The sequence below is a fragment of the Lipomyces doorenjongii genome (genome assembly GCF_038497915.1).
Source record: "Lipomyces doorenjongii strain NRRL Y-27504 unplaced genomic scaffold V1508scaffold_8, whole genome shotgun sequence".
NCBI classification, from domain to species: Eukaryota; Fungi; Ascomycota; class Lipomycetes; order Lipomycetales; family Lipomycetaceae; genus Lipomyces; species Lipomyces doorenjongii.
Genome location: NW_027118075.1, coordinates 245,730 through 268,054, shown reverse-complemented (window position 1 = coordinate 268,054; position 22,325 = coordinate 245,730). Strand labels below are relative to the sequence as shown.

At 47.1% G+C, this 22,325-nt stretch overlaps 8 protein-coding genes across 8 annotated transcripts; 6 read left to right on the top strand and 2 right to left on the bottom strand.

The window, feature by feature from the left end:
• Window positions 1–319: 319 nt before the first annotated feature.
• On the top strand, window positions 320–2,742 carry V1508DRAFT_460150 (major facilitator superfamily domain-containing protein). Its single transcript, XM_066942762.1, has 3 exons — window positions 320–1,058; window positions 1,111–2,283; window positions 2,347–2,742. Exons 1-3 carry the CDS (start codon window positions 770–772, stop codon window positions 2,409–2,411), a joined length of 1,527 nt encoding a protein of 508 aa, XP_066797750.1. The 5' UTR covers window positions 320–769; the 3' UTR covers window positions 2,412–2,742.
• A 275-nt stretch (window positions 2,743–3,017) lies between these two features.
• On the top strand, window positions 3,018–4,981 carry V1508DRAFT_411995 (major facilitator superfamily domain-containing protein). The gene is made up of 2 exons (XM_066939545.1): window positions 3,018–3,433; window positions 3,481–4,981. The coding sequence occupies exons 1-2, from the start codon at window positions 3,244–3,246 to the stop codon at window positions 4,656–4,658; spliced, it is 1,368 nt and encodes a 455-aa protein (XP_066797749.1). The 5' UTR covers window positions 3,018–3,243; the 3' UTR covers window positions 4,659–4,981.
• A 196-nt stretch (window positions 4,982–5,177) lies between these two features.
• V1508DRAFT_279119 (beta-lactamase-like protein) lies at window positions 5,178–6,360 on the top strand. Its single transcript, XM_066936512.1, has 2 exons — window positions 5,178–6,024; window positions 6,074–6,360. Exons 1-2 carry the CDS (start codon window positions 5,338–5,340, stop codon window positions 6,263–6,265), a joined length of 879 nt encoding a protein of 292 aa, XP_066797748.1. The 5' UTR covers window positions 5,178–5,337; the 3' UTR covers window positions 6,266–6,360.
• V1508DRAFT_411992 (uncharacterized protein) lies at window positions 6,256–7,863 on the bottom strand. Its single transcript, XM_066939544.1, has one exon. The coding sequence runs from the start codon at window positions 7,744–7,746 to the stop codon at window positions 6,433–6,435; it is 1,314 nt and encodes a 437-aa protein (XP_066797747.1). The 5' UTR covers window positions 7,747–7,863; the 3' UTR covers window positions 6,256–6,432.
• A 141-nt stretch (window positions 7,864–8,004) lies between these two features.
• On the top strand, window positions 8,005–14,219 carry V1508DRAFT_411990 (uncharacterized protein). The gene is made up of 4 exons (XM_066939543.1): window positions 8,005–10,462; window positions 10,513–11,021; window positions 11,085–13,626; window positions 13,687–14,219. The coding sequence occupies exons 1-4, from the start codon at window positions 8,284–8,286 to the stop codon at window positions 14,004–14,006; spliced, it is 5,550 nt and encodes a 1,849-aa protein (XP_066797746.1). The 5' UTR covers window positions 8,005–8,283; the 3' UTR covers window positions 14,007–14,219.
• Window positions 14,220–15,871: 1,652 nt separating this feature from the next.
• V1508DRAFT_350299 (major facilitator superfamily domain-containing protein) lies at window positions 15,872–17,392 on the top strand (the record flags this gene model as incomplete). The annotated part of the gene is made up of 2 exons (XM_066936782.1): window positions 15,872–16,142; window positions 16,197–17,392. 2 exons carry the CDS (start codon window positions 15,872–15,874, stop codon window positions 17,390–17,392), a joined length of 1,467 nt encoding a protein of 488 aa, XP_066797745.1.
• A 488-nt stretch (window positions 17,393–17,880) lies between these two features.
• V1508DRAFT_411983 (armadillo-type protein) lies at window positions 17,881–19,047 on the bottom strand. The gene is made up of 2 exons (XM_066939542.1): window positions 18,849–19,047; window positions 17,881–18,631 (listed from the first exon to the last, which is right to left on the bottom strand). The coding sequence occupies exons 1-2, from the start codon at window positions 19,016–19,018 to the stop codon at window positions 18,007–18,009; spliced, it is 795 nt and encodes a 264-aa protein (XP_066797744.1). The 5' UTR covers window positions 19,019–19,047; the 3' UTR covers window positions 17,881–18,006.
• Window positions 19,048–19,489: 442 nt separating this feature from the next.
• V1508DRAFT_402662 (uncharacterized protein) lies at window positions 19,490–22,204 on the top strand (the record flags this gene model as incomplete). Its single annotated transcript, XM_066938499.1, has 2 exons — window positions 19,490–20,482; window positions 20,549–22,204. The coding sequence occupies 2 exons, from the start codon at window positions 19,490–19,492 to the stop codon at window positions 22,202–22,204; spliced, it is 2,649 nt and encodes an 882-aa protein (XP_066797743.1).
• Window positions 22,205–22,325: the final 121 nt, after the last annotated feature.

Below are 22,325 nucleotides of genomic sequence, written 5' to 3'. Positions count from 1 at the left end.
CTGACACCAAGCATGTCCATATTATTGAAATGGAAGGGATGACGTAGGCATGCGGTGCACTTTTCTAGCTTGATCGCCGCATCAGGAAAAGGCGGTCGCGCGTCGGAGGAGTCCAGTTAGCCCGTCGGCCCAGTGGCATTCTTATTTTGACAGCAACACTTAGCCATATTCAGTTAACTGTGCGGCTCCATGTAAAGTCTACCACACATTTAGAGTTTTAAAGTTGGAACTAAAACATTGATTTTGCCGCCGGTGGGAGACTTGAGTTTGGCCGCAGGACCCGATCAAAACAGTAACAATGACATCACCTTCGCTTTTATTGAAATCGCCCAGCAATAAAATCCTCCACCAAATGGCTCGGCGTCATGGGCTACAACGCCCACTCGACTTTGTCGGTTTGAATTCTCGCTTAATGAATAAAGAATGCTACGGATAATGCAGGCAGTAGCACGCAGGACTTACGTGTCCTGCAGCCCTGTTAATCATCCGACTATCAATCCCCGCAGGCACGGAGGCTCGCAGCCTGCGGAAGTTAGCAGTCATGTTTACGTAGTTGACAATTGTAAAGGTCCGGACTAGCATACTAATTCCAAATAGAAGATATAGGATGAATATCAAAGATCGGCTCTAGCGCTTATCGATGATCCCTCCGCCCCTGAGGCCTGCTTGTTCTGACTTACATTCTGTGCTCCTCAACCTGTTCAATAAATATGCTGTCTAAGTCTACTCTACTGGTCTCTACATACATTACAGTCGTCTCGAACGCACTATGTCCGACGACAATCTTACCGCATTTCCAGAGAAAGCTACCCTGCATCCAATGTCTACTCACAGCACCTCTTTGATTTCTTTGGCTAGTTCAAGGGCGTCTTCCTTGTCGCTCCATGTCGATCCTGCACTCCCGCAGCCGGCCATGTACGGGAACTGCTATGACAAAATTTCTGATATGTCGAAGGAGCTTGAGTGCTATCACACAACCTACGATACCTTTCAGATAGACCGTTCTGACCAGGATTCTGAACACGACAAGTACTACCGTCCAGATGTTGGATTCAGGCGTATGTGTCGCAGTCCGCCTTGTTTGCTTTATACCTACTAATATCAGTCCAGCATGGCTTGCTGTCCTTGCCGGCTTTTGTGGTCAGTTTTGTTCGTTCGGGTTCATGAACGTCGTTGGTATCTTCATTGCATATTATCAGCACAATCAGCTCGCTGACCTCTCTCCGTCTACTATATCATGGATCGGATCAATCCAATCATTTGTCTTCTCCTTCTCTGGTCTTTTCTGTGGACACATCTCTGACATGTATGGCCCAAGATGGGTCACAGCCGGCGGTTGTATGTTGATTACAGTGGGTATGCTCACCATTGCCTTCTGCAAGTACTACTACCAGTTTGTGCTTGCTCAGAGTATATGTTCCTCACTTGGCGCTGCGGGCTTATTCTACGGCACCACAGCTGCAATTTCAGGCTGGTTCTCAGCACGTCGAGGTCTCGCTTTTGGTGTTGCCGCGTCCGGTGCATCCATCGGTGGTATCTGCTTGTCGTTGATCTTTGAGAATCTTTCGCACAAATCATTCCAAGCTGCAGTATACGCAATGGCCGGTGTTCTGTGTGCATTCTCCATCATTGCTGCCGTCGCTACATCATCTCGAATTCGACCAACTAGCAAGCAGCGCTATAGGTTCGTCAATTTCTACTTGCGACCGTTCTTAGAGCCAGTTTTTTCGATCTACACCGCCTCTATGTTCTTGATATACCTTGGCCTTTTTGTGCCTATGGCTTATTTCGCGTCGTCAGCCATTGCTGAAGGTATCTCAGCTGCACGCTCTTTCCAGATTATCGCGTACTTTAATGTCGGGTCATTCTTTGGTCGTGTCTTGCTCGGACTGCTCTCGGACAAGATGAACAAGTTCGCATTATTTTCGACTATCACTCTCCTTTCCGGTCTTGTCTCTGCTCCATTTTGGTACTTTGCCCACTCAGAAGTCACCATCACTATCGTTGCTGTCGCCTATGGCTTCTTCACAGGCGGTATCTTAGCCATGTTCTCGACTTTGGTAGCTCAGATCTCGCCTGTTCAAGAGATCGGGACGCGTCTTGGTGCAGTTAATGGTATTATTGCATTCGCGACTCTAGTATCGCTGCCTATCGCCAGTGCTATTGTTGGCACTGATACAAACTATGACAATATGAAGATCTACGCTGGAGTTGTCTTGATTGCCGGTGCAATTGTCGCTGCTTGTGTCAATCTCAAGATGCCCAAGGATCAGCCACAGGAGAGTGAGTGAAGATGGAGTCATTAAGAATCTATATTACCGTACCATTGGTATACGACTTTACTAGGCGCTCAAGCATTTGCGATTTGCAACAGAAGTGGCGATATAAGAGGATTCGATATTCTCGACTAAACTTTGAGCCTACTTGTGTTGTTGAGCTTGTTCGTGATTTTGGCTACATCGCTCCAAGATTACTGCCATCTGGTATCATGTTGACAGCTAGCGCTAGGTTTGTTAGGTGTGGATGGTATATATCTAATTCACACGTCGTCGTCCTTGAATGTGATTTTGTGATATTTTGGAGATTTCGAAATTGCGAATGTTGACGTCGTTGATATATCTAATTTTGGCATGATGTAACTGGATGATAACATACACAAGTGTGCCTCTTGTCAATTCTGTTTTGGCTAAATTTGTTTCGGTTTTGTTCAAAGCTTTACAATAAAAAAAATTCCCCCGGGACTTCGCTCGGTTCACTCGTTTCATTGTAGCGTCAGGCGGAAACGTCATTTTGGAACTGCCAACCTCAGTTCTAACGGCTTGGTCTTCTCTTTTGGTACTATTTTCACCAATCACTTGTGGTCTACACAGATTTCAAAAAATTTTAAAGCAGTAATTTAATGATTTGCATTAGCTTACTTATCCGTTCGAATTTGCTTGTGCGGCGACCATCAGTGTCATAGCTCCGTCGGCCCCAGAGAAGTGCCGACGCGCGCCGACTTCGCGCGGCGTCCAGTAGTCTTCTACATTTTACGTGCTTAACCTTCCAAGCCGAAAAGATTGAAAAGTCACTTCGCTCCTGATTATGCTCTCTGATTCTGATTTCTGACTCTCATTCTCTTATTTGTACCTGTCGAGCTGTGCAATAAGTAAGCCTTCCACCGCTGTTCTGCTGGCTTCTGTACAACGCAAACCTTCAAGCGCGTCATGTTTGACGACAACAGGAGATATTAACCACTATTTAATGTCTACGCGCCACGCGTCTTTCGCGTCTTACAGGTCGCTAATCTTCCAGCCAACGCTCGCTCAACCAGCAATGTACGAAGACGAGAAGTCTTGCATCAATGACGACTTGCACTGCAAACGCAAGACGTATAACACGATTGAGATTGACCATTTGAGTAATGGCCACCTTCCAGATGTCGGATTAAGACGTATGCGTCTTTATTACTTTTTTCGTTATCTACCTAACATTATCTAGCTTGGCTCGTTGTGCTGGGTGGCTTCTGTGGTCAGTTTTGTTCGATTGGAATGATAAATGTCATTGGGATTTTCATCGCGTATTATCAGCAGAACCAGCTCGCTGACCTCTCTCCGTCTGCCATCTCATGGATAGGATCAATCCAATCATTTATCTTCTCCTTCTCTGGTCTTTTCTGTGGACACATCTCTGACATGTATGGCCCAAGATGGGTCACAGCTGGCGGTTGCATTTTTATTACCGTTGGTATGATCGCGACTGCTTTCTGCGAGGACTACTATCAGTTTTTGCTTGCTCAGAGTATATGTGCCTCGCTTGGCGCTGCGGGCTTATTCTACGGCACCACAGCTGCAATTTCAGGCTGGTTCTCAGCGCGTCGAGGTCTCGCTTTTGGTGTTGCCGCGTCCGGTGCATCCATCGGTGGTATCTGCTTGTCGTTGATCTTTGAGAATCTTTCGCGCAAATCGTTCCAAGCTGCAGTATACGCAATGGCCGGTGTTCTGTGTGCATTCTCCATCATTGCTACTGTCGCGACCTTTTCTCGACTTCCGCCGCCAGGCACCCAGCGTTATCGGCTAGTGAAGTTGTATATCCATCCATTTTTGGATCCTGTTTTCTCGCTCTACACGGCCTCGATGTTCTTAATCTATCTCGGATTGTATGTTCCGATGGCATACTTCGCGTCATCAGCCATAGCCGACGGCATTCCTGTTGCGAATGCTCTACAGATTATCACGTATTTCAATGTAGGGTCGTTCTTTGGCCGCGTGTTACTGGGCTTGCTTTCGGACAAGATGGACAAGTTCATACTATTTTCGATCATCACTTTTATTGCCGGTCTTGTTTCAGCTCCATTCTGGTACTATTCCCACTCTGAAGCCACAGTTATTATCGTGGCTGTTGCTAATGGTTTTTGCACCGGCGGAATCTTGGCTATGTTCACTGCGCTGGTTGCTCAGATTTCTCCTGCTGAAGAGATTGGTACCCGTATTGGCGTCTTTAGTGGTGTAATTGCGTTTGCGGCCCTGGCCTCGTTGCCTATCGCTGGCGCTATTGTTGGAACGGATGGGAATTACAATGGTTTGAAGATTTACGGTGGAGTCGTCTTGATTGCTGGTGCCATGGTCGCGGGTAGTGTTAGTTTTAAGCTCTCCAAGGTTGAGCGTTCCTGCGGGTGATGACTAAGTAGTAAGATTATATGGGCGGCTATGCGTGTCATAGCTAAGCTGTCATTTCTCTTTCGCTTTCGTCATTCTGGCATCGTCAGAGAAATCGAGATACTAGAGTGGCTTATCCGGTTAAGGGTATCTTTGATCTGCAGCACTGTCTTTCCGAATTGCCGTGTAGCAGGCGCATGCAATGGTGGTAATGGCTTTTGTAATCAATATTCCAATTTGTCAGTACTTTGAAATAAGCTGGGGTGTCTCAACTCTGAGTTTCGGATGCGGGATGCTCGCGAAGTTGCATGAATGTAATTACAAATTCTAGAAGTCGGTTGAGCATTTTAGTGCGAAATATCTAAGTAATGTGCGCCAAATCTCATTAAAAGTCTGTTGCTCGGTTGGTAGACTGTCTAGCCCTGCCCTCGATGCACCGTGACGCAAGATTGCATATTTCGTCGATGACGCAGTGGCGATGAGCTTCCCCACCTTAAAACCATCTGTGCATTACCGGCTCCAGCCACATTGAGGACTGGAGACACTAAGCCCTTTAGTAAATAAAGTTGTCCTGTCCTAAGAAATAGGTTTAGCGTACGTACTCCTGAAACTTTCTACAGACATCTCTCAGTCTCGTCATATTTAACGACTCTTGAACCCCTTGGCTGCTATCTGCCAAACTCAATTCTATCCTAACAATATGTCCTCAAGTGACCTTCCAGTCTGCGTTACATGTGGTACACAGTTTGGCACACTAACGCCTCCAACTACGTGTCCAATTTGCGACGATCCGCGACAATATGTCCCCGCAGCGGGGCAGTCATGGACGACGCTACGAAAGCTCCGCGAGTCCGACAATCAATATAAGAATGAAATCATGCAGGATCCAGAAGACCCCGATCTGTACAGCATCTTCACTGTCCCGCAGATTGCGATAGGTCAGCGTGCGATGCTGGTGAAGTCAAAGGAAGGCAAAAACATCCTCTGGGACTGCATCACTTTTATCGACGAAAATACCATCGAACGTGTCAGGGCTTTGGGCGGGATCAGTGCAATTGTGATCTCCCATCCTCACTTTTACTCTAGTAATGTTGAATGGGCCCAAGCATTTAACTGCCCTGTATATCTTGCTGCACCGGACAAGGAATGGGTCATGCGATTGGAACCTAGTGTCCAGCATTTCTTTGATGACAATAACCTGAAGCTTGCTGTGGATGTTGATGTTGTGAAAGTCGGTGGACACTTCCCAGGTTCTCTTGTGCTTGCTTGGAAGGACACGCATTTGCTGGTAGCGGACTCCATTGCGGTCGTTTTCAGTGGTCTCGGCGATCGTGAGCGGCTACCAGGAACCACCAGCTTCACGTTCATGTGGAGCTATCCAAATATGGTAAGACTTACTCACTCTGTATCGAAAGGGTATCACTAATGTCAACTAGATCCCTCTAGATCCCAACTCAATCCTTGGTATCTGGAATGCTATCAAAGACTTGGAGTTTGACAGGGTTCATTCAGGCTGGTGGGGTCGTGTCGTCATGCCGGGGGCAAAAAAGAGGGTATTAGAGAGTGCAAAGATCATTGTGCGTGCCATGGGGTACACTCAACACGCCATGCTTGATGCGGCTTTGTAAAGTAAGATGTCAAATTTCGTACCAGTTAGGTCGGCTGTATATAGTCATAATATACAGATTAAATACTACGAGAACGCAAAGTAGAATGATGAAATTTTTCCAAACGCACACCTTAATATATGCTAACAACTTGTACTTACCCTTGCTAAGCAATAAGATCCAATACATTATGACTTCGTTCTCCCATCTTCATCCTCGGCCAGTAGCTTGTTTACAAACTCTTCCTCGGCCTGAATCTCCTGCTCTTCTCCCGCAGCCCATACTGCCCTTGCGTACGCCATCCATGCCTGCAAGCTCAATCCGAGAGTACCAAGGTCGATTTGATTGTCGGTAACGACATTTTGTAAATTTTGCAGCAACCTGTCTTGATGACGACGTCGTAAGGCGAGATCTTTGCGCCGAATGTCAAGATATGCCTCTGTCAGTCCACCGGGTGGCGCACTCGATGCTTTCAGCACAGTCGGTACAGGTATTTGCGATGGACTTCTGTTCGACAGACCCGATGAGGACGGGGTCAGTTCAACCGGCTGAATTTGACTAGCCGGGCGATACATACGTTCTTGTATGGCCCTCGCCCCGAGATTCGCTGAAGTAAAATTCGGCACCGCATTTTCTTGATGGGCGGTGGAGCCAGACTGAGTCCGCGTAGGCGAAGATGTTGACCGCATGGAGCCGACCTCAACGACATCGCTACTTATCTCTAGAGGCAACGTAAGAGTTTCTGTAGATTGAACGAGAGATAACTGCGAGATCGTCGTGTCCTTACTCGCCGCATCGAGCCTAGGACGTTTAGCCATAGGTCTTTCGTCCACTTCAGACGATGGGGTAGGGCCCTGGGTCGAACCCGTCCATATACTCTGGTCAGGTGCAACCTCCTCTGTCGATTGACTGGCAGCTTCTAACACAGGCTGCACAATATCTTTCGGCCAATTTGTCGACGAGGCAACTGTAGGATTAGAAACAGATGTCTGCTGAGGTAGATGCTGAGCTCCGGCGTCAATTGAAGACTTATTATTTTTAACGCGGGGTTTTACCACAGAGAATTGCGAATATTGCTGATAGTAATCCAGTAACCTGGCAACAACATTTTTACTCAGCAAAGGGCTACCTTTCAGAAACCCTTGTCGCGTGCTAATATCCAGATCCCACCATTGTGGAGGAGCAGTGCCAGCAACACTAGCTCTCCATATTTCGTATTCATTGACTTGTCGCGCAGATTTCATACAATCATAAAAGATCCGTCTTAATTCCACCACTTCTAAGTTGACGATCTCCTGCGGACGTCCATGCGCGTTTCCGAGACGTGCGAAGAGGGTCACGACGCGCTGCCAGAAATCGGAACTGGATTCACCTGGTTGGAGTGTTGCTCGTGATTGCAGGACCGCGGTTATAAGAAAGTGGAAATCGGAGGATATCCAACCAGTCAATGACGCGTGGTTAGCTGCGTCTTGCTCGCGGCTTGCCGGTGCTGCGGTTGTCATGGTCGAATGGCGACATAAAAACCATTGACAATGTTAGACAAAATTTCACACAGAGTCGGTTGGATGAATATAATAGCCTTTCTTGATAGAACCCATGAACAATGTTGTAGATGTTTCGTCTTTGTGGCTTGCTACTGGTTGTGCCGCGCGCGTGGCATGGACAAACCCCTATTTTGGTTTACAAATCACAGATATAGTTAGAGTCTATCTATTTAAGGAATAGCACCTAATCCTCCAAATTTAAAATTCAACGGAATCCTGCTGTATATAATCAAAGAAACAATACTTGGTTTGTCATTAGTCCTGGAACTATATGACATTTTGCACTGTTTTACAGTGGATTTCAATTAAGCGGCACCAAGCTAATGTTGCAAATCGAGGCCCGACTATGTCCATTATTCTCCTCTCCATTGTCCCAATGCTCAAACAACACAACTCAACTCGAAATTTTGCGATGCCCACATTTCTGGTAAACCCCAACGATACGGCGATGCAGCACTTATAATAGCCAATATCATTGATACTGCTTAGCGAGGTATGTCGGCTCCCTCAACTCTTCCGTTGAGCGCAGAATCGCGCCCAACCCCGGGCGTCTACCTTGCAGCAGTCAACATCGGCAAACACTCGGTCCCGATCCCTGCAACAATCGCGAATGATCCCGAAGTTACAGAGCAAACCTGCAAATGGCATACCACGTCGCCAGATGAGGAGTTAGTTGTCACGGATCATTTTGTGATGTGGTACGAGAGCGGCGAGTTGCGGAGGAAGTTCGGGTTCCCGAGTGACACTGTCACTCACGCGTTGTTTACGCATTTCGAGGACCCCTCCCCGCGGTCGCTGGACGACTTTGCAGCTTCCACAGCAACTGATGGCGCTAGAAGGAAGTCTGGGAAACTGTATGGCTTATTGAAAGATAGTGGGTTATCAGCCAAGGGAAAAAAAGCGGGCAGGAAACGAGCAATCGTCATTTTTCTAACAGAATTTGCTCATATATTTTTTCTTAGCGGCGCACGTTACGTCGTCAAGATTCCCTTTGCGGTGAAACGAGTCTTCGCCACAGATAGAGGCTTAGTGCTTGAGAGAGATTCTGGTGCAGATGGAGAATCACAAACGTCAATGCCACCGCTAGTTCTGGATCAGTTAGATCTGTTGGCGCCCAGCACGCCTGCCCTGCCACGATTTTTTTCGCTGATGGATCCTATGGCAGAATTGGGATTGATTATAAAATCGTCTACAAAAAATACGACTATAGACTCGCTTTTCGTCGTCGGACCGTCGTTCTCACAATTTGAGGAACTTGTTTTCTTGTCGGAACGGACGCCCAGAGGTGCGCAGCAAGCATTACTGGCCACTACATACGATTCGTCAACCAAGGTGCTTAATATATATCAGTTCCGGTACTTGAATACAGATGGAAATGCTCCCACGCGCCGTCGCACCATGTCTCGGCGGCGCTCGTCAATGTTACATTCTATGACAGAGGACACGTCTATTGCACCTGATATGTCACCTATGGAAAATCGACGTGCGTCGACATCTCGGACGGACATTTCGCTTACAATTGACCGAATGGGCGGTGCGGGTGTGGAAGCCTCAGAAATGATGGGCAGCTTGTCAGGAATTTCCGGAGCAGTTCCCATACCGTTTTTGTCGTGGTGGTACGATGTCGAGAGTCTAAAGAAGGAGATTGATTTTTCTCATATCGAGTCTTTTGCTTTCAGTACCACCAGAAGTGACTTTAAATGTTTTCATCTCGTCGACTTGGAGAGGAAAAGCCAAGCACTAGGATTTGTAAATAAAGATGAATGCTATGTCGTGATCCTTTTGTTTAGCTTGGAGGGTAAGCACCTGAGATTTGAGGATTCCATTAAGATCCCGGCGCGGGATGCTGTCAATATGTCCGGTGATGAGAACGATGGTCTGCGGCACCCTTTTACACTACTATTACTCCCAGATGGGGCAATGCGACTCTATGATCCTTTCCTGCGAATGTACTCTCCTCAACTACAATTCACGGAAAATGTCACAGAGCTGGTCCACGCGATGACCAATCAAGTATCCTTACGCCTATCCGACGGTTCTCTCACTCGCATTGAAGTTGTCCTGTCACCGCGGACAGGGTCAATCAGGCAATCTTTGCAAGTCGTCAATTCAATGCTCGACCCTATCCATCAGGTATTGCTTGGTTTCAAGTTTTCTTCTACTTTATATCGACAGAGTGCATCACAATCGTCGCATCAATCGGTTAATGAGTGGGACGCCTTCGTGATCGCAGTGCTGGCTGCTTGGATCGGGCCGGGTATGACCGCGCCCGATCAACGTGACCCAATGTATTCCAGTGTGTATGATAAATTTCTCATGGAGGATGCTCTCGAGGATCATGACAGCCGATACCTCACAGACACAGAAGCCTGGTTTGGATTATTGTCCGCGGAGCGCGGACCTCGAAAATGGCCGTTTACAAAGCATGCGGAGCTAGCTATCGCGTTAGCCAATGATTTCAGTACGTCGGCCAATGGAAATAGCAATTGGGTGCGGAATCGAGTCGTCGTGACCTGCGCGCTGCATTTGTTGGCTGAAGAGCTAAAGCTGGATGTCGCAGCGGCACAGGCAAAAGGAAAATTAGATATGCTGCTGGGACAACTGGTACGGTGGCTCGGATGGGGTGAGCAGTGGAAGGAGGCATACACGGGTTGGAATATATTGTATGATGAGGGTAAGATTTGATCAATGCAGTACTTTCTCGTCAACTAACATTTCGTACAGCTCCAAGGTTTGCTTCCCCGGAGATACTATCTAGTCCGCCGAATATTTTTGCCATACTCTACGATGCTTTAGTATCACCGCTCGAATCCATAAGACCGGTGATGCCTACATTATTTGATATCGTCCAGCACCGTGCAGCGCAATCCCCAGTGTCAAAAAAATATCTCATCTCTCTTCTCCCGAAATCTAGATTTGTGCTCGACATAGTCACAATCCTTGTTACCTCGCCAAAGTCAACGGTATACCGAAATATTATTGAGCATTTGCTGCACTCATTTCCAAAACGAGAGACAACCCCCCCGCAAAGTATGGGACGTGCACTGATGAATGAGATTGAGCGGTTTCCAGAGTGTATAGTGGTAGTGTTCAAAGAAGCTATAATCTGGTGTCAGGAGCATACACCGACTGAGTGGGGTGTTGACGCATTGGAACTAATAGGAAGACGAGATTTGAAAAAATTGGTGGAATTGGGGAATCATGGTTCTGACATTGAGATCAGTCGGCATGTGGTAAGTTGTTTAATATGCGATTAGGGGTACGCACAGTAAGATCAATGACTAACTTTTTGATAGCCAACACGAGACAAGCCTAGGGAAATATCACAGATCGTCCAGTCGGTGCATACGGAAGCAGATAGCCTGGGACCATGGGATGGTGTTTCCGAGGTTGATCGAGCCACCGTTTCCAAACTGATTTTTCGAGAGGATCGACGGATGCAGGAGGTCCAGAAGTTGCTGCAAACGACTCGGATGCAGTCAGGCAAATTTGAATACAGTCAACTTTCATCATCGTTCAATGAAGCAGATATGCATACAGCTCAGCAGGAACTAGCTAGAATGATTGGCACGCGAACGCTTGCAGTTCCTGTTGGGCGTGGTGCATTTTTGTATTCCGCTAGGATCCCCTTGTTGACCGAAAAGTTTCCAATCCCGAAAATGAACTTCAATATCGTGATGAAGCCTAGTATGGCCACCATTACAGTTGACAAGCACCTAATGAGTGAGGCTAATATTTCTTGGGGACTTTTTCACAATGGAGTTGCTAGTGGGCTGAGTGTTTCCAAAGACGCGAAGGAAATCACTGGATCGTGGATTGTTTTCAATAAGCCGCAGGAGCTTTCGTCTCAGCACGCCGGATTTCTACTTGGTCTTGGTTTGAATGGTCACTTGACAAATCTTGCTGAGTGGCATATTTACAATTACCTCCGTCCTAAGCATGCGTTAACTTCGATCGCACTACTACTGGGAATGTCAGTTTCGTATCTTGGCACATTGAATCCGAAGATGACCAAAGTGCTTTCTGTGCACGTTGTCGCATTACTGCCAGCCGGATCTGCAGATCTCAACATTTCCGGACCTATGCAGACCGCTGGCATAATGGGAGTCGGGCTACTTTACTATGGCTCTCACCATCGTCGTATGAGTGAGATTTTAATAGCGGAGATCGATCAGTTCAATGCTTCTGGTATTGGATTTGGAGGACGAAAACTAAGTGGACGAATTTTGAACAGCAGTGCGTCCGGCGGAGCTGATGGGGCCGCTGGACCCGGCTCTGCAGCTGCTGGAGCTGAACTGCTTCGTGACGAGGGATATCTCCTTGCAGCTGGATTTGCTCTTGGGTTGATTAACATTGGCTGTGGGTCAAATGTGGCAAGTCTCAGTGACTTACATCTTATGGAGCGATTGCTGGCAATTAGCACCGGAAATACTGGTAATAACGACGTTACGGGAATTGGCGGTGTGGCTGGAGGTGGGGTTGCTGGAGGAGCGTCTGCGCAGAAGCATCACCTTCTTGACAAGAGCGCAGCCGGAAGTATAATAGCGCTGCTACTGATCTACCTCAAGACAGAGGATGCTGCCGTTGCGGAGAAGGTTGATGTTCCGGAGACAGAGATGTTGTTCGAGTACGTCCGTCCGGACCTTTTACTCCTCCGAACTCTTGCAAGCCGGCTCATCATGTGGTCAACTATTGGCACGACTCGTGAGTGGGTTTCGTTAACCATTCGGGAATTTTTGCGACCGAGAGCGGATCTAAGAGATGTGATCGTTCTTGACAGCGATGATCTGCCATTGCTAAATATTCTCTGTGGGTTATGCTTTGCGATCGGCGTCAAATATGCCGGCAGTGCTGAACCTGATGCAAAGGCAACGTTGTTATATTACCTCGATCAATATATGCGCTTGTGTTCTCTTCCCGCAGGTACACATGACCAACGAATGACAAAAGCAACTGCGCGTACCTGTCAGAATGTCTTAGCGCTTTCTTGCGCCGTTGTTATGGCCGGAACGGGCGACCTCGATGTGCTCAGAAGGTTGCGTCGGCTGCACGGAACAGTGGAACTTACGGTCCCTTACGGAAGCCACCTCGCTACCCATCTTGCTCTTGGCATCCTATTTGTTGGAGGCGGCGAATATAGTTTAGACACGTCGTCGCCAATGCCAATATCTGCCATTGACTCAGATTGCCCATCATCTACGGCGCAAAATACGCACAAATCTTCGCAAGATCCAAGCCATTTGGCGATCGCTGGTCTCGTGATAGCACTGTATCCACAGTTTCCAAATGACGTACTCGACAATGACGTACATCTGCAAGCTTTCCGGCATTTCTGGACTTTGGCCTGTCAAAACCGGTGTATAGTTGTTCGCGATATTGAGACCATGCGACCCGTCGTCATGCCAGTCACGATTGGCTATAAAATGAACGAGTCGAAGTCAGTCAAGACAATGCAGCTTACCGCTCCATGCTTGTTGCCTCCTTTGTCGACTCTTGTCTGGCTAAAGACGTCATCTCCAGATCACTGGCCTGTTGTGCTAGATCTGCAAAACAATGAAGCACATGCACGTGCGCTTCGCGAAACTCTGACTGTGTACACGGAAGACCGCCACGGGGGATATCAGCGCCGGAGTTCCGATGGGTCAGTTCCGTTCGGAGGATTGTTACGCAGTCTCGGACCACCTGGTAATTCTAGTGAGGAAATGGACAAGCTATATGCAGATGGCGGTAGTTCCGTCTCTGTGACGTCAGTGTCGTCGTCAATCCAGAAGTTGTTGAACGCGCCATTACTGCATGATATGGATAGAGCTGAGAAAGCTATGGTCGTCCCAGTAGATGGTAAGCTTGAGTGCCAGCAATATGGGTTACGAATGATCGCCATTATTAACGAGATTATAGTGCATGCCCGACGACCGCAGATTCAGTCGACGAGTGCCGATATCACCAATACGTTGGCAAGGTTTATAGAGACCCCAGGAAGCGCGGATGATTTGTGGAATGTTCGGGTCGCGATTCACGGACTTCCACAGTGGGCAGCTGGAGAGCCAGTGTCGACTGTGACGTCGCTGGCGGATGCTGAGTCGTCTCGGCAAGGCAAGCCATTGGTATTTATGCCTCTGGAAACAGTGGAAAGACTCAAGGTCGGCGTCTGGAGAATGCGGCAAGCTGTTGGCGAGCATTACTCGCGTGCATCAGACGATAAGTCCACCGCGATTTGATTTAATAGGAAAGCTGTAGACAGAGTTGGGTCTGGGCGTTTGCTTTGTGCCTTGTAAAGACGCGGGAGATGATGGCATTCGGGTTCTGTGGACGGCTGCCGATAGGTCGCCCATGACAGAAGTTGTCTCGTAGTTGTACATATTAGTTAGGGACATCGTAAAGGAAAGTGTATGCTGTTCTGTATATATATATATATATATATATATATATATGTTTTAGGTTTGCTATTGTACATTATATATATATATATATATGTTTTAGGTTTGCTATTGTACATTATTAGATATCTTTTTTATGATGGCTACCTGATCAACTTGCAACCGCGGAATATTGACACGTACGAGACGTTCAGGTCTATTCAGTCGGTTGCGCCATATGGGTGACATAACGCCGCGAGACCCGAGCTGTAATATTTCGGCTAAACGGGTTCGAGACCTTATAGCAGCACGAAAAGTGGCGCGAGTGTAACGTGCGCAGAATAATCCTGAACCGGAAAACATCGAATATCTCGATATTTATAGAATATTAAATACTCGACTGATTTACTCACATTTTCCAATGTTAATGGTATGGTTACTTAGACTGCAAAAACTTTGCAGGCATTTGGGTGTTGTTGGCTGTTCATATGCAATTCCTTTAGGTGAAGTCATCAGGAACATATGCCACGGCGTTGTGATTCTTTGAAATCAGGGTGCATTTATAATCTCATTTTTCACTGTAAAGCGCATACGATCAACTGAACTACGAGCTGGCAGAAAAGCATTGTCGATTTACGAAGTTCAAGTGCCATTCTCAAATGGTAATTGCAATCTCTAACTTGCTTATCGACACTGCAGTTGTGGAGATAGGTCTGTCAGCGCCGAGACAAAATATTTAGCATATTACGCGTATGTATACCTGTTGATAGTTTAATTTGACAGTTAGACTGGAGCAAGTTGCTTGAGGTCAACATCGATACAATGGCTGACTGCCTCATCGCATGTTTCCAGTCGCGCTAGGAATACTGCCGAAGTTCAAACGACATTTGGATGTACTCAACGGCGTATATGCTGCCGCTAATACATTCGAGTAAATCACTTTATTGCTTTATCTTCGATGGAATTTTTTCACTCGTTTTGGCGTTTTGCTGAGATGCGAGCGACCCTGCGTCGGGCAAGTCCGAATTCTCGGGTGACTGCGTCCGTGCGGCTCAGAATTATCTAAATTGGTTGAAACAACAACACCGGATCGACGGTAGAGCAAGATTATTTTGGCTTTTGGTGTTGCGTTCGTGATTCATTCGGATTATGTGGGCAATAACCGGACGACCGGACGAGGCCGTCGACCGACGTTGATCGCGTCTAGAATTTGTGTTCTGAGCTCCAAGTGAGGAAGATGTGTATGACGACCCTGAGGGCAACTTTCATTGCAAACAGAAGGGTTGAGTACAGATCGGTTGTGTTGTGTTATCATCATTGATGACAACTCACACGCGACCGTCGATCCTAACAACATTTTCCCGAATACTGTGAGAGCTTCGGTGGAGGGCGGGCAGTGGCGTAGTTGGGCATGGAGACCTCCGTCGCACTCGACCGGCGGTAACAGACGAACAACCCCCTCCCCCTCGTCATTGCACTCCGAACTCGGTACGTGGGGGGGAGGGGGGTACTAATACCGAGCTCGGTCGAACACGTCTGATGGGCCCCTTGACGTCGGCAAAGCTTGCTTTCGACGGGTGATACTAAAGCCCTCTTTTTTCGTCTCCCTGAATTCGTCCATCGAACCAGTCAGTCAGTTCCGCAGTATTTTGCGCCTACCTTCGTTACTATTTCGAGAAGCCATGGCGTCCAATTACTGCAGCATTTCCCCGTCCGACCCTATGAAAATGCCTTCCATTAACACCCGCAGGCATTCTTACTCGTCGATCACGGCACATCTCCTTTCCGCTTCTGGTCCCATTGACGAGGACGGCACTGTCACGATTGTTCGAGCGAAAACCACAGTCGACGGTTACTACGACTCTAAACTCAGACGCGGCTTCAACGACCTCACTCGTTTTCGATCAGCTGCTAGTGCAGCCACATACAACACCTTCAATTCATTCTTTTTCGAGAATATTGACGAAGACGCATATGCCCCCGATATTGGTCTGCGACGTATGTCATCATGACTTCTCATTTATCTATTGTATGAGTAACTAACCAGTGAAGCGTGGCTCGCTGCTCTCGGTGGCTTCTGTGCTCAGTTCTGTTCATTTGGATACATGAATGTGATTGGCGTTTTCCAAACTTACTACGAGACGCACCAGCTCATTGATCTCTCTCCTTCAACTATTTCATGGATTGGTTCGCTGCAGTCTTTCATTCTTGCGTTTGGTGGATTGTTCTGCGGACGAATTTGCGATATGTATGGACCCAGATGGCTCACCGTTCCAGGATGCTTATTGCTTACTCTTGGTGTCTGCATGACCGCACTCTGCACCGACTATTATCAATTTGTGCTCGCGCAGGGCGTATGCTCGGCACTGGGCGCGTCCGCTCTCTTCTATGCCACAACTTCTACGATCACTGGTTGGTTCTCCAAGCGACGAGGACTCGCATTTGGTGTGGCTGCCTCCGGTGCATCACTTGGTGGCATCGCTCTACCGTTTGTGTTTGATGCTGTTTCGACTCGTGCATCTTTCGCCCTTGCCGTTTATTGTGTTGCTATACTGCTTTTCGCATTTTCGTTTACAGCAGCCATTGTCACATCCTCGCGCATCGCCCCAAGCGGTCGTCAGCCATACCGTTTTATTCACTTTTACCTTCGCCCCTATCGCGATCCGGTGTTTTCTCTTGTTACACTCTCTCTCACAATCATGTACTTCGGTCTCTTTGTACCTTTTGCTTTTGTTGCGTCTCATGCTGTTGCAAACGGTCACTCGCTGGCATCTGCATTTCACCTCGTAGCCTATCTTAACGCTGGTTCCCTCGCTGGTCGCTTATTCTCCGGAATGCTGTCAGATAAAGCTGGAAAGTTTACCATCTACATACTCGTTTGCTTCATGTCGAGTCTTGTCGCCTTTCCTTTCTGGTACTTGTCGACATCCGCGGCCAGTGTCATTGTCGTCGCTGCTACCTTCGGCTTCGCATCCGGTGGTGTTTTGGCAATGTATCCAGCTCTTATCGCTCATATTTCCCCGGTCAGAGAGATCGGAACTCGCGTTGGGGCCGTAAGCGCCATTATTGCTTTCGGTGCTCTCGCGTCGTTGCCCATTGCCGGCGCCGTTGTCGGCGGCGACAAGGGTAATGCCGCGAATTACAGCTGCATGCAGATCTATGCTGGTGTTGTCATGATGGCTGGTTCAGTGATTGCTGTTATTGCAAAGGGCAAAGCTACTGGCGGAAAGATTTTCGCTCGAGAATAGATAGAGCCAGCTCACTTCTATGCAATCCCATTCTTACATTGCAATTAATTACTGACCAGTAAAGAGCCTTAACGTTATTGCCTATCGTCACTGACATGACCATACGAATCTCTGAGGTCTAAAGTTGCAAATGATTCTAGCTGCTAAATGTTCATTATCGACGCCAGATTATTGGGGCTGACGCGAAATTTGGATGCGGATTATGTTCTATTAATCGGTTATGGGAATTTGTCATCGAGCAGCATCATTATGATATAATTTGTATTTGCATTGGAGGTTTTTTTACGGAATTATTATTTAGTGGGATGAGAATCTTGACTTGCATCTCGTTCCGAAGCTCGTGACGGGCCATAGTCATAGCTACACTTTGAGTCATTTACTAACGATGTTTTAATAGCATTTGTTTGGAAATTATCCTTTCTTCGTTTGATAGAGTCTGGAAAAGTAGCAGGGCAAGATCTGTCCCGCAAGAAGCTCAGCAGTCATACCGACAAAATGGGAGTTTTACTCTAGATATACGCTAATATTTACTGCAAAGTCAAACCCAATATACAAGGCACACACCCATAACTAACAATACAAGAAAACAAAGCCAAGTTTAAGTTCAATCCACACTAATGATGCAAAAGCTCGTTCTCGTACACCCGTCTAATAACCCTTGAGAACTGCTCAAACTTGATCTTTCCAGGTACCGGCTGCAAGGTGCTGGTCGCAGCAGCGGTTGCATCTCCGTCATCTTTCCGAACAATGTTGTCCCCGTCGATGACCCACTCAGGCATCTCCTTCTCGACCCACTGTTCCACAGCTTCCCTATTAGTGAAGTTCCACCAGCTTAGAGCGGTCTCGATTTTAAAGCTTCGCATGCTAAGAATAAGACCTTTACTTATACCTTTCCGAATCGCATCTTCGAATCCGGTGACATCGGCAACTAGGTCCGCGTATTCCTCATCGACGTCGGAGGAGAGAATTCGCCAGAACGCCGGGAAGGCCTCAAGTTCGAGAAGCGAGTTGAGATACGTCAATCGATGGACCGAATTTGACAGCTGATCATCGGTATCAGCTTTTGGTGGTAATGGGATTGTGCTGCTTGGTGCCGACGCTGTGCTATATTGGTGGAGGAGCGATGGAGGGAGTAGGTGGAGAGCGAGTGTGAAGTCCGGCTGGGGAAATACTGTCAGTGACTTGGCAAGGACATTAAGGACTGTCTCATCTCTCATGAGCTCTGGATTAAACTGGTATCTACACACAACTAGTTAGCAGTCGGATCACAGATCAATTGCTGATCTCTGGGGGGGCAGTAAGAACGCAAGGAGCTCTGACTCAGGTAGAGCTAATAACACTGCCATCGACGGTATTCCGTCTACACTAATACATGCTAATATAATTCATTTATTCTCATCATAAGAGCCCTTCCGTCTTTCTGCCTCACTATTTGTAGATATAAATAATCACTTACAGTTTCAGCAGGGCCAGGTTCGCCATGAGATCGTAAGATCCAGTTGCGCATTGCGTCGCGACATATTCTTGTAGGACAGTAGTAGTTTCTGGATTGTATCGCGAGAGGGTAGTGAGGATTTCCTCAATCTCTGGAGGCCGGGATGATGGCGTAAGTGCTGATGATGGCATTTTTGTGATGGTAAATATGAGTAACCATTTTGAACAGAGTGCAGAAATTTTTTCGACACGAGAAGACGATCTGGATTAGGGTTGTTGTAACAGCTAACGTGGGCTCTCGTGAGATCATTGGCTTGGAATCAAACTGAAATCCTTAAATTCGGTATCGTTGGATCAGAATCAGCTGTTTGGACTGGGAAGTTGAGATACTGAGACTAACTTACTGGGTATGTATTATGATTTGCCAGGTCTACAAACCGGAGTTTAGTGATATCAAATACATTTGGAAGCTCCGCTCTCTAGACGATCAGCGTGCGTTTGAGTGCTTACTCTCATTCCAGTTCCTATACCCATTCATTATTCATTGTACTTCATTATTTGCTATTGAAATTATAATCGCATATTACATACGATCGTTTGCTATATCCCCGAAAGACAGAGATCGTACCTCTCTAGAAAAGTCCATTATTCACACTGTCCAGCATGACGGATGGTGCTCTATCATATGCTGAGCCTGTCTCAAGCGACAATGACTCGGGACTACCTGGATATATCTCGCCGGTTGATGATGATCAGGAAGACACATCTACACAGGTAGCAGCGGAACAGGTAGCAGCGGATGAATACGTTTCCGCCCCTGCTCCGGAGACAGAATCGAATGGCGTAACAATGGATCTGATAGATAAACTGCTACCACCAGTATCACAAATAGCAGATCAAGCGAGTGCGTCTAGCATACCGGAACCAGAACTTGAGCCTGAAGAGGAAGAAGAAGACGACGAAGAATCATCTTCTGACGACGAAACGGCGTCGACGACAAGTACCGTGTCCACGCCTTCCGTGGCGGATCTTGAGCCTGTGCCAGTTGTTATTTCGCGTCGAAAACGGCTTCCGAAGGATACTATTGGACATCTTGAAGACAGAATTGCGCACGACGGAATACGTGCACCCTTGGCATTGTATAACGATTTGATAGCTGAGTACGTCAAGCGTGGCAAAATTGATTCTGCCCGAGACGCTTACGGAAGGTCATTGAAATTGTACCCAACGGTTGCTTCACAATGGATTGCGTACGCTGAGATGGAGCAAAGTGCGGGGGAGTTCGAGAAGGCCGAGGAAGTATATCGTCGAGCAGTTGAAGCCGTCACTAGTTTATCGATCTGGGAACACTACCTTACCTACGTTCGGAGACGAAATAATGTTATTACCGATGGCGAAGTGGCACGTCGAGCAATCATACAGGCATTTGAAGTAGTTGTCAGCAAAGTCGGAATTGACGTTCGATCTGGGAAAATATGGAAAGACTACATCGACTTCATCAAAAGCAGTCCAGATGGCCAGTCGACTTGGGAAACACAGCAGAAAATGGACTTGCTTAGGAAGGTGTTCCAGAGGGTTGTTTGCATTCCAGTGGAGAACTTGGAGAACCTCTGGCAAGATTATAATTTATTTGAAAACTCGTTAAACAAGACCACGGTATGTCAAAGCTATCGTGTGGGTTAATGTTGATGTTAATGGACCGTGTTAACTGTTTATCTTAAGGCTCGCAAGTTTTTAGCTGATAGAGCGCCTGCTTATATGACGGCGCGATCATGTCTAAAGGAACTCCAACAGACCTCAGGTGCCCTTGATTGTAATTTAATTCCAGTGAGACCGCGATGGCGAGAATCGGAACTTGCACAACTGGGTCTGTGGAATAAGTGGATTTCATGGGAACTAAACGATCCGCTGGGATTCACTGCAGAAGATGGGAAAGGAGGAATGCCAGGCGGAAAAGAGCATTTAGTCGAGCGGGTTCTGTATGCCTATCGACAGGCGTTACAGCCTCTTCGCTTCTATCCCCAGATCTGGTTTGATGTCTCGGAATATTGTGCTTCGGCTGATATGCCAGATCTCCAGCTCTCGTTCTTGCGCGATGGTGCATCTGCTAATCCTGGAAGTAGTTTACTACATTTCAGACTAGCAGAGGTATATGAACTCGCTAAAAAGCGCGAGGATGCCAAGAAGGCTTACCAGAATCTTGCTGCCAGCATCATAAAAGAAATTAAGATGGCAGAGGAAATTTATGAGGACAAGAAGAATGCGCTACAAAGTCGTGAAGAAACCAAAAGTATTTATTCCGCACCAGACGACAAGGCCAAGGATGAGGATGGCGATGAGCAAGTGGTGGATAAGAAGAGGGATCATAATCTTGAGCTCAAGGTAAGGAAAGTCGAGGAGAAGAGCCAAGAGCGAATTTCCGACCTATCGAAGGACCTCACCTTATGCAACACCATGTATATGCGTGCCATGAAGAGAATGGAGGGTCTCAAAGCTGCTCGTCAAGTGTTTAGTGAAGCTAGAAAGCTACCATATTCTACACATCATATTTTCGTTGCATCAGCGCTCATGGAATATTATCATAACAAGGGCCCAGAAATCGCAGGCAAAATTTTTGAAATTGGGTTACGACGGTTTGGAGACACAGTGGCGTTCGTCGAACAATACCTCGACTTCCTTATTATGACCAATGATGACACGAACGCTCGTGCATTGTTTGAACGTACGGCGTCGAGACTATCTGCCAAGGATGCTCGTCCACTCTTTCGAAGGTTTTATGCGTATGAAGCGGCATATGGTAGTGAATTGTCAGCAGTCGCAAAACTTGAGAGTCGTATGTCGGAGCTCTACTCCGATGCAAAACCAATTGCTCGGTTTGCAAGTCGATATACGTTAGGAGGACATAGTGTTATCGGCGAGCAAGAGGTGGGGCCAACTCTATACAAGGAAATCTTGAAGGAAGAGCAGCGCATATCCGATGCCTCGTTAATCGCCGAGGATGATGTTGACGAAGATATTGTTGTACAAGTGCCAGTACCGGCTTTGGAGCCAGTAAAGGCAGCAGCTAAATTGAAGCGTGCTCAGAAACGTGTTAGAGAAGAGCCGAAGCCAGAGTCCCGCAAGCGGAATCGAAAGAAAGACAAGGAAAAGTCAGACCCGCGAGTGAACTATTCTAGTGCTCAGCAACGTGACCCATTTAGTGGCTACACTAATACTCTTCCGGATGGGGTTCTGAGACTCTTGAGTTTACTTCCGCCTGCGTCCACTTACAAGGCTGTGCTATTTGATCCAGATGCATTAGTAAATCTTATTGATCATACGCGAATTCCCGCCGTGCCTCCACCAAACGCGAATCTCTCCAGGTTTAAGCCGGGTTGATAGACGAGAACGATGTATTATTTATGTATGATATTGTTGTGGACTTGTATATTTGGATGGGACTATACCGGTAATGATAGTATATTGGATATTTGAAGTAAGATACCATGTAACTTAGTTC

Bases quoted from the DNA above. Each gene is read 5' to 3' on its own strand.
- V1508DRAFT_460150 (XM_066942762.1), top strand. From the start codon at position 770: ATGTCCGACGACAATCTTACCGCATTTCCAGAGAAAGCTACCCTGCAT. The intron at 1,059-1,110 runs GTATGTGTCGCA...ATATCAGTCCAG, and splicing joins TCCAGATGTTGGATTCAGGC to CATGGCTTGCTGTCCTTGCC. The intron at 2,284-2,346 runs GTGAGTGAAGAT...CGACTTTACTAG, and splicing joins CAAGGATCAGCCACAGGAGA to GCGCTCAAGCATTTGCGATT.
- V1508DRAFT_411995 (XM_066939545.1), top strand. From the start codon at position 3,244: ATGTCTACGCGCCACGCGTCTTTCGCGTCTTACAGGTCGCTAATCTTC. The intron at 3,434-3,480 runs GTATGCGTCTTT...AACATTATCTAG, and splicing joins TCCAGATGTCGGATTAAGAC to CTTGGCTCGTTGTGCTGGGT.
- V1508DRAFT_279119 (XM_066936512.1), top strand. From the start codon at position 5,338: ATGTCCTCAAGTGACCTTCCAGTCTGCGTTACATGTGGTACACAGTTT. The intron at 6,025-6,073 runs GTAAGACTTACT...AATGTCAACTAG, and splicing joins TGTGGAGCTATCCAAATATG to ATCCCTCTAGATCCCAACTC.
- V1508DRAFT_411992 (XM_066939544.1), bottom strand. From the start codon at position 7,746: ATGACAACCGCAGCACCGGCAAGCCGCGAGCAAGACGCAGCTAACCAC.
- V1508DRAFT_411990 (XM_066939543.1), top strand. From the start codon at position 8,284: ATGTCGGCTCCCTCAACTCTTCCGTTGAGCGCAGAATCGCGCCCAACC. The intron at 11,022-11,084 runs GTAAGTTGTTTA...ACTTTTTGATAG, and splicing joins TTGAGATCAGTCGGCATGTG to CCAACACGAGACAAGCCTAG. The intron at 13,627-13,686 runs GTAAGCTTGAGT...ACGAGATTATAG, and splicing joins TATGGTCGTCCCAGTAGATG to TGCATGCCCGACGACCGCAG.
- V1508DRAFT_411983 (XM_066939542.1), bottom strand. From the start codon at position 19,018: ATGCCATCATCAGCACTTACGCCATCATCCCGGCCTCCAGAGATTGAG. The intron at 18,632-18,848 runs GTAAGTGATTAT...AGTTGTGTGTAG, and splicing joins AACCTGGCCCTGCTGAAACT to ATACCAGTTTAATCCAGAGC.